Raw genomic sequence first — 13066 nt, forward strand, 5'->3', positions numbered from 1 at the left:
CTCTTCTCAATTATTAGAAACATTAGAGAAAGCTCAGCAGAGATGTCAATTGATTTATTCTCTTATTGGATTAATGTTCCCTGAAAGGAAAGGCAGAATATGTATTAAATAAATACATTCCTGTTAATGGAAGTGGGAGGGGGGAACCAGAAGAATGTTTTTCTTGGCCAAAATGGTTTTGACTTTGTGCACAGCAAGCCAATTGAGTCCAGAGCTGTTTGAAGAATTGCCTGTGTGAAAATGCCTGCTCCTCTTAAGGAAGGTTACTACAGAGAAAGCCACTGAATGGTGTCTTCAGACAGAGCCAGCTCAGGCTCGGTTTGATGTTGATCTCATCTGGCAGGGATTTCACACACGAATTGACATGCTGGTCCATCAAATGTAGCATGTGTGCACCAGAAGCGGCTGGCCAGGCAGACACTTCTAGGATGCTCATAAGCAGCAGAAGAGGCTGACAATAGCCTTCCCCTGCTGTTAATCCCCAGCATCTGGTATATACTGTGGGTGCACATATGTATCGTGAACTTTATCAAGCCAGTGAGATTGCCAGAAGCTTCTTGGTTTATAGCCCATTCTTTCAACCACTGTGCCACACTGGCTTTGTCTCACTCCAGCCAGCTCACTCAGCATTATAGAGGCTGCATGGATTTTTCTCAATTCTTATGTCTTCAAAAATGTAGTAAATATACAATAGTATAAAGAGAGAAACCTTTTTAAGCCAACCAAGAAGGCCACAAACATGTGTGCAAGCTCTCAGGATCCCTATCTCTCTTCCTCATGCAAGATATCATAAAAATCAAGAAAGAAGACCAAAGAAAACCCTGTTCTTGGTCTTAAGGACTTAAAGCCAAGACTGGGCTTTCATTTCTATCCTCTTCCTTATTGTGGCTTGAGCTGTGAAGGATGGCAGAATTGGTGGGATCAGGCATACTAACAAGGCTGCTGACAATGAAGCTCCTTTTTGCAAAGTTTTATTATGCCTAACTCCTGTCTAAATGGGAATTTTAAAACAGCATTGACAGAGGTGTTGAGGAAAACTGGAGGAAAGCAGGCCTTTAAAGTCAAGTTAGTCTGCAGTAATCCATGAAAGCAAGTTAATAATAATAATAATAATAATAATAATAATAATAATATAAAAACTTTATTTATATACCGCCCTATTTCCCCTTGGGGATTCAGAGCAGTTTCCACATATGCAAAATAATATAAAAATATACAATATAAAACAAAAACATAGGCATAAACTGTTAACACAACATATACATTAAAGTAAATTTAAAACCCTGGGAAAAATTATTTTCTACTCTTGTTGATCCTGCTGTCACTGTGTATGCCTGCTTAAAAGAGGCAAGATACATAGCATCTGCCCCTGGAAACCCTTACCGAGCATTATAAACAGCCAAACAGAAAGAATATAGAGAGCAGTTAAATCCACCTTACTGTAAACTTGTTGCATACTGCAAGTGTTGTGGAAAATATCTCACCATTTTAAAGCAGTGGATGTAGCTTTTTATGAGACATGGTGCATTACTACAGGTCTATGCCCCACACCACTGGAGAAATTACACTGTTTAGCTGGTATTGCACTACCTGATAGCCACTGGGGAGTAGCAGCCATCAATGAAAGGACCAAGGCATTGACATCTTTGGCTCATACTCTGTTTGGATATCAGCCAGCATGCCAACGCCTTAAATGAAGACATATTTTTCTAAGACCTACAGAGATACTTGCAGGAACACCTCAGCAAGTGAGAGTCCAAATGTGGCAGGCTAGAACCCAGCACCTCAATTAGTGACTAAGACAGGATGAGAAACTCCCTCCTGGGCACACAGAAGAATGGACAACCTAGAAGACACTGAACAGGCTGCGCTCTGGCACCACAAGATTCAGAGCTAACCTTAAGAAATGGGCTACAAAGTGGAGTCCACGACACGCGAATGTGGAGAAGAGCAAATCATAGACCACCTACTACAATGCAATCTGAGCCTTGCAACATGCACAATGGAGGACCTTCTCACAGCGAGACCAGAGGCACTCCAAATGGACACTTCTGGTTAAAGGACACTTAGCACAATGCCAAGTTTTTTAAAACTCTGTGTTTTTAAATGCATTTTAACTGTACTCTCAATTCACTTCTGACACAATATATAAATAAATACTGTAAACTTGTTAGTTTTTAATAAAAAGTTTCTTGAAACACATTAAACTAGTTTTTTGTGGTGTAAAAGCCTATCCCCATTCTTTCTATGTTTTTTGTGCTGTTAGTACCAAATTTGCTGTTAAAGCCATTCCCAGGAACACAACCACTTCAGTACCTAAGTTATACCTGCAATTATAACCCATTCTTTCTTTCTTGTTGGTACTTCCTCTTTTTTCCTTTATTTCTCACACATTTTAATTACATCTTAAGACAAGGTCTTGGGGGCCATAAAGGTTTCCATATAACAAATAATGATAATTTGTTCATTTATATCCCACCTTTCCCATGAAACTGAGCCCTAGGTAATTTATAAGAAAGATAAAAAGGCATAACAAGACATAGGTAAAGGAATACAAAAGTTATTATTAAAGTGCACTTAAATTATCTATAAAATTAAAACCCTTTAAAACAAATCCATAAAAGATAACATATTCTAAATGTTAAATATACTCATAAATCAGTCGTGTGCTTGTAAAAGTAGAATTGGAGGCAAGTGCTGATGGCGCTTTAAGGTTAACAACCTCTGTAATAACCTTGTTGAGCTCCAGCAATCTTGATAACAGGGAGCTAACAAGAAGTGATTTAATGGGGGTAGGGAAATGGGGGAGCATGAAGCCATTTACTAAAGGGCAAGAAATGGGTTCAGCATTTAACAGCCCAGCCTTTGGCTTTTGTCAGTTCACCAGAAGGGCTACACACCTTCTGCAAACCCTTTTCTAGGACTTCCCCCAAGAGAGGCAGTTCGTATGTCAACAGTCCCAGGCTGTGCAAGCAAGGACTTTTCTCCCATATCATTTCATCACTTCCCATTGAAGGAGTGCAGGACAATGATTTAGCATCATTCTTCCCAACTCTTACCAGCCTCCTTTTTGTTGTGCTGTCTGCCATTCTTTTTAAGTGACTGCTATCTCTGAGCTTCAGGGGCCATGAAACTCAAAAGGTTATTTGCTTTTCTGATGGGAGTTGTGAGGACACTGAGCCTAATTGCCTTTCAGGCTCCGCTGCTTTTTCTATCTTAAATCCCACTCAATCTCCCTTCCGACATCTGCCAGAGCAAATCAATAAAAAGACCCTAAAGCCCTTTCCTTGTTCTCTGGGATCATTGGCCTTCTGCATGCCCACTTGAAAACATTTTCTCCATCATCTGAGCACCCTGGGAGCAACCCCAGGGAAAGTGAAGACTTATTAAAGACTAAAACCAAGATCCTCAAGAGTCCAGATTCTGCACGGCACAGTAAACTAAATCTTAGATTTCATCTCCCCAGCATACAGTAGAGCTGTGGGAAAATGTTAAGAGATGATGGGTTTAAAAAAACAAGACATCCTTTAAGGTTCAAGGAGAATGTTGCTTTCAATGAGAAATCTCACTGCCATTTGTAGACAGTGCATGTCTCATTTGCTCATGTTTGGCCTTCAACTAAAGCTTTAATTCATATAATTAGCCATGAAGCTTGAAGATTTATACTCTCTTAGTAAGGAGCTTTTGAACTTTGGTGTTGGAGGAAAATTCTGAGAGTGCCTTGGACTGCAAGAAGATCCAACCAGTCCATACTTCAGGAAATAAAGCCCGACTGCTCATTGGAGGGAAGGATATTAGATGCAAAGATGAAGTACTTTGGCCACATCATGAGAAGACAGGAAAGGTTAGAAAAGACAATTATTCTGGGGGAAATGGAAGGAAAAAGGAAGAGGGGCTGACCAAGGGCAAGATGGAGGGATGGTATCCTTGAAGTAACTGGCTTGACTCTGAAGGAGCTGGGGGTGGTGACGGCCAACAGGGAGCCCTGGCGTGGGCTGGTCCATGACATCACAAAGAGTCGGAAGCAACTGAATGAATAAACAACACTAAGGTGCACAGAATATGTAAATAAGACGAGCATTAATATTTGAGTAGGAAAATGTGCCACCATCAAGCTTTTGTGGTGACTAAGTGTTGTCATTAAAGCCTGAGAGAATAAGACCTTTCTGGCTTAACACTGAGCTCCTTGAAATGCATCAGGCTTCGTAAGATCCAGAGCTCCTCAACTTTATAGGGACGGATTTGCAGCAATGGATAATGATGGGAATCAGAGCTGTTAGGCTCAAAAAATAACCCTCATTTGGGGTGATTCCACAAAAATATAGCAGAAGGCCAGAAGTATTGTACATAACCAGCAGAAGGTTATGTGAAGTGAGCAAGGAATAGTTTTCATTCGTCAGGATGGAACAGGATTGCAGGAGCCACAACTTCATAGGTTCCAAAAATATATGTTTATTGAAGTCAAAAGAATTCAGTTCTGGATAGAGAAGGTTCTTGGAGCTAACTAGCTTACTAAGCTATCTTCTAAGAAAAAGAAAAAGGATAAAAAAATAACAAATAGTATCCATGCAGCTACGTCTTGCCTGGAGAAAGGCAAGATGCGTCCTCACTCAAAAAAGACAAAGGAAAAGAGAGGCCGAAATGGAGAATGACCACTTGGCCAAACTGGGGCAGTTAAGCCAGGGCAATCAAAATACCTTTAAAGAGGAAGTTACCTCATCCCTCACAGATATCACACTGCTAAGTATTCAACGGGGGATGAGATAGTGGCAAGGAGGAAGAGTAAGATAGAGCCCCATGTGAGATAGGCATGCATAGGAATTTGGGGAAGGAACTGTTGTTTATTTGTTCAGTTGCTTCTTGACCTCATGGGCCAGCCTAAACCAGAGCTCTCTTTCCCTCACTCTAATTCTATCTAGGCTAACTACCCATTAAGGGCTGGAGACTTGTGCAGTCAGGGATGAAACCCAACAGATAGAAGAGTTAAATAAGCATGCCTAAGACTGTAAACATATTCCCTTTTGTAGAGATTGGAGTGCAACCTTGGAGTTGATTTTTCCCCCTTATAGCTTTCCCCTTCCTACAAAGAGCAGAGATGGATAAAATGAATTGCTACAGGGGCTTTATATGTAAATTTGTGAGAAATCAGATTCCATCTGTTTTACTTTCTGCTGTGACAGACTCATAATAGAGGAGGCACTCCCAGATGCCTGCCTCTGCTCACTCAGTAGCATATAGCAGCCTTGTGGGTTCTGACGGGAGAAGATGGATAGATTCTCTTATTTTCACATTCCCGAATACTTAGATAAACTCAGCTGGCTGCACAGGGCTAACTGCATAGAGCTAGTGCTGTGTGTCACTTTATAAACATTGGCCATTCCCTCTGGAGGGGAGGCCCCTAGCAGACTGCGGCACATACTGTTTGATTAATCAACTCAACCTGGCAGCAGATGTGACTTGAAATCCAAACTCCCCAAGCTGTGAGCATTTCAGTGCTGGAGCTCTAGAGAACACCTCCTTTTAATTACAGTGGTCAGGCCTCTACAGCCAAGAAGCAACTAGAGCTTGCCTTCCATATTCCTGGCTGGCATTTGCATGCTTGGTTGGAAAACCAACATAAACTCCGGTAGCAAAGAAAACAAATTAGCTTTCATACAGTATGTGATAGGCAGGCAGTCTATGGGCCACATGGCTGCTTTGCTTAACCTTTATGGATCCCTGATGAGCCTTGCCCACTTGACCCCAATGCCCAAATCGACATCAGGATAACAGGAAATACATTCACATTCCCAGAGTCTGGAAAAGGTTCTTAGGCTTACAATCTATTGTTATTATTGTTTTTACGTATATCTATGAATTGGTTATTTTATGTGCGGCACTTTGGTGTGCTTTGTGAGTCATCCCAAGTCCCTTCAGGGAGATGTTGGCAAAGTATAAATAAAATTTATTGTTATTATTATTATTTGAAACACAACAAGATGAGTCCACAGCAAACAAGGTCACTCTCCTGGCTGTTGTATTGGATCAGACATCGGACACTTCCCAAGTTTCTAGGACTGTGTGATGTATCAGCTTATTATTATTATTATTATTATTAATAATAATAATAATAATAATAATAATATCCAAAAAGTAACATGTCTGTTGTAGGCCTGTTGATAACAGCAAGGAAACAGGGTTCTTGATCAGAATGTGATGGGACACACACTGATTTTTTCCCACCTTCCCACCCCAGCTTACACAAGATCATTGTTTTTCCCCTTCTGTTAGTAAATGATCGTGCATAACCAGATTATTTTTTATCAAAATCACTGCACTTAATATATTTTACAATTCTGCATATCTCATCATAAATGAGCAACATCACCCTTTTAATCAAGACTGGGGTTAAGATGTGGACCTGCCTTTGAAAAGTGCTCAGAAACTTCAGTTGGCCCAGAAAGCAGCAACCCAGGTCATTAACTGAGGCTGGATACAGTGAGCGAACAAACTCCCGTTCGAGCAGCTCCACTTGCTGCAAACTTGTTTCTGGACACCATTTAAAGTGTTGCTTTTGACCTATACAAGTCCTATATGACTTGGGTCCAAGTTGTTTGAAGAAGCTTATCTCTCTCTATGAACCTGTTAGAATTCTATGAATTTCTGGGGAGGGCTTTCTCTCTGTCCCAGTACCCGCTCGAGCACATTTGGTGGAAACAAGGGAGAGGACCTTTTTGGTGGTGCATAGAGACCAGGATGGCCCCATCCCTGCTTGCCTTTTGCAAGCAAGTTAAGACATTTCTTTGCGCCTTCAGGCATTTGGGGGAGGAATGAGGGGCACAGTACTTGGGAGATTGTTGGGTGGAGTTAGGGAGGATGTTTAGCTTAAATGTAATTTGAACTGTACAAGTATTTCTATTGTATCTTAACTGTATTTCAACTTATATCCATGACACAAATACTTAAATGTTTTCAATTTTTGCATTTGCCATTATTTTTAATTTATTAAGTTGTGTCATATTACTGTAAGCTGCCTTGAGTCCCTGTGAGGAATGCTATTAAAGTGAATAAATAAAAATAAATGTTCCTTTATTCATAGTCCAAATATGATTTTGCAATTAAGGATGTTCACTTTAGCCTTTAGGTGGATTCTTATTTGCTATCCCATGGTATTAGAGTTGATTTTGCCTGTGAAATCACAGTGAAACAATTCCAAGTATCTGTGATTGGAGGGTCTCTTTGGAGCTTCATCAATTTGTCGAGGAAAGAGAAAGAAAATGGCAAAAAGATTTCAGATATCAATATAATTACTAATTATACCAACAAAGTAGGATTGGCACATAGTAAAGTATCCTAGGCCAGCATCCCCCAGATACCTTTGGTATGTATTGGATTTCAATCTGGTTGCTGTTCTCCATTTACTCTGTGGTGACCATGTTGACAAAAAGGTGGCAAAATAGTACAAATCTATTTTAACTTAATGTCAGGGGACAGAAAGGTCTACTCCCCATCTGTAAGACTAGAACTTGGAAATATTGAACTACATCCTGGGAAACACTTGGGGGATTCTAGGAGTTTTCATTCCAGAAAGGTAATTTTGCAAAGGTTGGCATGAAACAGCTTCAGCAAGAAGAGCCGCCACTGTAGATGTGTGAGAATCGGGCCCAAAATATCTGTGCTTCTACTTCTGCACCACCACCACCTCCCAAGGGGACTTGGATTCAAGCAGTCTAGCAATCTCCTTTGAAACTGAAGGGACTTTCTGCACAGTTTTTTGTTTGACATGAGGGAAGGATGATAGTATGGCTGAAGAAGGAAATCCCACTGAGACTAAGCTCACCTTCTTGAGGGCCCTCAAGGTAGTTCTCTAGATTCTATGTAAGATGCAGAATTATAAATTGACTTTTGTTCTGATATATCATAGTTGCTGACTGTTAATGTGTGTATATTTTTCTCTTTCTTTTAGGCTACAATTGGAATTGACTTCTTATCTAAAACCATGTACTTGGAAGACCGGACAGTAAGTAGCAGGAGGAGCTAATATTTTCAAGCTAAATATTCAGACAGATGTAACAGGCAAACTTAGAGGAGATTTTAAAAGCTAACTATACATTATCGTGTACATAATTTATGCATGTTCTTTCACATTGGTTTGTTTTTCACAGACTGCCATATGTCTATATTTGTGTGTTTTTAGCTACATGAGGTATTTGAATTGTGCTGTTAACATCATGTGGTCTCTTCTTGTCCTTCATAATGTTACATAGGCTACCCTTGTGCTTTGCATTGTAGACCTAGAGTAACTGAGCAGATCTCTTTGTCTAGCTCTAGCCTCATTCTGTTAGGGCCCTTCCACACAGCTCTATGTCCCATAATATCAAGGTGGAAAATCCCATAATATCTGTTTTGTTTGAGTCCACACTGTCATATATTCCAGTTCAAAGCAGATAATGTGGGATTTTCTGTCTTGATATTCTGGGATATAGGGCTGTGTGGAAGGGCCCTTAGAATATAATGACACGTTGATTATATATCTTAGGGCTCTTCCACACAGCCCTGTATCCCAGAAAATCAAAGTAGAAAATCCCACAATATCTGCTTTGAACTGTGTTATCTGGGTCCACACTGCTATATATTCCTGTTCAAAGCAAATAATGTGGGATTTTATTCAACTGTGTAGAAGGGACCCTAGTTTGACCTCAAATACTATCACCAACCCCAAAGCCTAAAAAAAAAGTTTCCTTGTATATTGGTTAAGTCTGACTTTGGAGGTATATAGGTTCAGTAGGTAGTTTTCATATCTGTGGCTGATGACTATTTCCTGAAGTACAGTCAAGGGTTCCTGTGCATTTGTTCTGTGCTAGTCCTTCTCCAAGAGATGTTGCTCTTATCTTCCTTATCCTAGTAAATATCCTAGGCTGTCTTCACATATTTCTATGACCTCAACCACTGGGTATCAGTCATGGAACTATCATCCACCACAAAGGAGTGGGCAGGGGATTGGTCTGAAGAAGACAACTGATTCATGGGGTCCACTGACTACGCCTATGGAGTAGTGGTTCTCAACCTGGGGTCCCCAGATGGTTTTGGCCTTCAACTCCCAGAAATCCTAACAGCTGGTATACTGGCTGGGATTTCTGGGAGTTGTAGGCCAAAAACATCTGGGGACCCCAGGTTGAGAACCACTGCTATGGAGTCTCTTATTTGTGCCTGTTTTGGACTACAAATACCAGAATCCTTCATCTAATATAGGCTGCATTGCATTTTGAGAGTAGTTGTCCAGAAAGGTAATTTTCTCAAGCTCAAGATTTAAAAAAAAGAGTGTTTTCACATATCTTCACATTATTGGGAAATAGTGATCTTAATGGGACAACTTTTTTGACAAATGCTGATCTGCTATTACTGACTTTCTTATAGTAAAACTTCTAAGGAGTCACTGTCTTTCCAAGCTTAGCCCAAAAACTGCTGATCTTGCTACTGTGCATGTGGAAAGGATTCATGTTGCCCTTACATTAACAAGTAGTTCGGAATGAGTATCAGAGCCTCTGAGCTATACAAATATATTGGAAAATTGAACATTGCTGGCACATTTAGAAAGCCCTGGGATGATGTTGTATATGCCTCTAGGGACATGGGGAGAGATTTAGCTATATAGTTAGCATCTATTAATTTTGCTGAGCAAGGGCTATATCACTGGCATTTCAACCCTGCTGGGTATTATAAAAAGCAGAATCACATGCTTAAAAATATGATGGAAAACATGGATAATCTCTGTCCCATTGCTCCAGTCACTGAAAAAGTATCCAGCAGGATAATAGACCAGTAAGGCTAATTAACAAAGCTTGCATCAAAACATTTTTCAACATCGCCTGATTCTTAAAGATAATATTGAGATGCCTTAATTATAGAAGCAACTACCCTGAGTGACATTCTTTCATAGACACCAGAGTGCTCAAAGGAAAAAGTGGTGTCACCAAAAGACATTCCACTAAAGACTTGAAAAAAATGGGGAAATATGTGAGAGAAGAGGCAGGCTCAGATAACTTGGTCCTAAATTGTTTAGTTCATCTTAAGACCAACTCTGCCTTAAGGCCCAGTCAGGCAGTCACCTCCAATAGTAGATCAGGAGGGGCAAAAAAAAAATCACAATTTCACCCACTGCTTGGATTGGGCTGCTCTGGACCCAAATTCAGAGCCATCTCATTCTTAAATTCTCATTCTGAGGGGTCCTTGCAGTAACTTTCTATGGGAAGCATGAGCTGGGAAATCTACTATGCTGTGGCACCAGTGATTATTCAGATCATCTCTTCCATATTATCTTATGTTGGAGATCCTCTTGGGACCAGCCAGTCAAAACTTAGCCGGCTTGATGGAAGACATACAGCTCTCCCAGTTCTGGCAGCAATGCTACTATCATCAACTTATTCTGCCCCTCATTTTATCCAGTCATGGTGGAGGTGCCAGCCCCTCTGTTGTGGGTGGGCACTTTCTTTTCACAACAGGCTGGGTGTGGCATACATAATTGATGAAGGGCAGCACAAACCTCTATGGGTGCAGTACTTTGGTTTGCTCCCTCAGAGTTCTTTGCAGTTGTTTCAAATATGATGAACACCTTTGTGACCATGACAGGTGTGAGCTGATTCCAACAGAGCTCTTCAATTGAAAATGTGTTGCCTCAAATCCATTAGATGTGGAAAAAGCTGCCTCCTAGGTTGCTTTTGTGCAACCTGTGGCCTTCCAAATGCTGTTGGACTGCAGCTACCATCATCCTTTCTTGTTAGCTGCACTGGCTAAGACTAGTAGGACTTTGAGTTCATCCACCTACAGAAGGCCATACAGTGACCCACCCACCCCCCAAAAAATATCTGGCTAAGGTGCTTAGGCCTTTCCCTTATAACAGACTGCTATTTAGCTGGCGTTGTTGCTCTGATTAACAGTAGTTCAATGTCTCAGGCAGTGCAGACATGATGCCAAGATGTCCTCCTTATGAACAAGGACTGCGCTCCCATGTGGTCTAGCTGGTGAACAATCAGCTTCTTTTCTCAGTAGTCCTTCCTTTCTGCCTGCATTTTACCATTTCCCCGCTCTTGTTGGTAAATGACATGGGAAGCGGGGGAGGTCCACTGTAAAAAAAAAGTCTTGATTTATGGATTTTGCAGAGAACTTTGTACAAGGATAACCCAATGTCAATGCAGACAGGAGTTATCTCTAATGAGAGAAAAGCAGCATCTGCTGCATTAATAAGTAGCAGCTAACTATCTCGTGCAGCGTTAATGCACTCTCCAACATCCATCTCAGGCCTAATGGGTTGTTCCGAGGCTTTCCAATTGCTCTAATGAAAGCCACAGGCTGAGTGATTCAGGAGCTCAGAACACAAAACACAACAAAAAAGCAGTGTTAGGTTTTCCTAAGCTTCCCTAGAGGGTGTTTCAAATCCAATGTCAGAAATATGAAATATTCTATTCACTTCCATTATCCTTCCCCCCAAATACATTCCAAATCAGTTGTATTTGGGATCTGGGCTTCAGGAAAATGAAAAAGTCAAATGTACTGCAGAGTGGATTGCTTGTGTCTGAAACAGCTGCAGTCAAGCATTTCTCTGGCAGTGCTTCTCAAGCTTAAACTCGTGTAAAGCTTTTGTGTGCTCTGCTCTTTATTAACACAATGCCTGAGTGCCTGCACCATCTAGTACTGCTTGTAGTGCAGATGTGCATAGCCGGCATTGCAAAAGTCAGTGAGAATTAGACTTGGCAGGTGTGCATTAGTGTGAATGTGGCCTTAAATACTCTCCTACACACACACACACACACTTACATGCACTCACTCACTCTCATTTTCTTTCTCATTGGAAGGTATGATACATGTCTTCCAATCCACAGCTGAATGGTGGAATTCCAGAGCATGCAGGCTTTCAATCACCCATTGTACAAGTAGAGTCTCCTATTGTACAAGTAGCTCTGTTGACTGTGATAGTGTCAACAGAGATTGGCTATCACTTGTGTATACCTGGGATTAAAACCACATAAGATTCCAGATATTGCTCAACTGCAGTACACACAATATTGATTAGGGGCCTTTCCAGACAGGCCCTATATCCCAGGGTCTGAGCCCAGGTTTTTGGTTGTTTTTAATCCCAGATTTTCTGGCAGTGCTGACTCATATATTCCAGTTTAAAGTAGAAAAGCTAGGATATAGGGCCTGTCTGGAAGGGCCCTAGGACTGATAAAAGTTCCAATCCAACAAGATTTGAAGACTCCCATACCTTCTCTGCCTAGGTGTATGAGTTGGACTCAACTGTGGTCCATGTGGTCCAAGATCCTTAGAGCAGAAAAAACAAGGACATTCAGGCTGTGTTTTCAGCTATCTGGAGTAGCCCATTAACAACAGCATTTCTCACTATCCCTGATCATATTTTTCATATTAGAGCAAAAGCTTTACTACTCCACAGTGATATTAGTTTGACTCTTCCAATGCCCTGAAACTATATTTTTAGTCCTTCTCAAATGCATCAAAGTTCATTAGCTTCCTTTATATCATGCTTTTTGTTTAGAAAACTCCTAAGTAGTTTGTGTTAAGTGTTGGTATAGTAAACACACATGAGAGAGAAAGCTATCTGCATATTCTCCTGTCCTCATAAAAATGTTCTTATAAAGTGGCCAATGACTTGATGCCCTCCAAAAGATTTTTTTTTTACTATGGGTGCATCCTTACTGTAGAATTAATCCAGTTTAACACCACTTTAAGTGTCATGGCTCAATGCTAGCCTATGTTGTTTTTTGTAGTTTGGTGAGGCACCACACTCTGTGACAGAGAAGGCTAAAGACCTTGTAAAATTATAACTTCCATGAGTCCCTAGCATTCAGTCATAGCAGTCAACATAGTGTCAAACTACATTAATTCTATAGTGTAGATACACCTTCAAGTTGCCGCAGTTACCATCAGCAACTTGAAGGTAAAAAAAAAGTTGCCATCAGCCACAGCCAACCTACATTATGGTCAATGGCTGAGAGAACTATAGACCAAAATATCTATAGCACATTGGGTTTGCCTACAGCTGGTTTAATCCATGCACATGCAGTAGATTAAA

The 13066-nt window shown here is 40.7% G+C and overlaps 1 protein-coding gene across 1 annotated transcript in view; it reads left to right on the top strand.

The window, feature by feature from the left end:
• The window catches only part of RAB6B (RAB6B, member RAS oncogene family), an 81529-nt gene that overhangs the window by 53079 nt on the left and 15384 nt on the right, over positions 1-13066 (top strand). Inside the window, exon 3 of the mRNA XM_060767995.2 lies at positions 7946-7999. Coding sequence (XP_060623978.1) covers positions 7946-7999 — 54 coding nt within the window. The remainder of the gene's footprint in view (positions 1-7945; positions 8000-13066) is intronic.

This window comes from Anolis sagrei, chromosome 3 (genome assembly GCF_037176765.1).
Source record: "Anolis sagrei isolate rAnoSag1 chromosome 3, rAnoSag1.mat, whole genome shotgun sequence".
NCBI classification, from domain to species: domain Eukaryota; kingdom Metazoa; phylum Chordata; class Lepidosauria; order Squamata; family Dactyloidae; genus Anolis; species Anolis sagrei.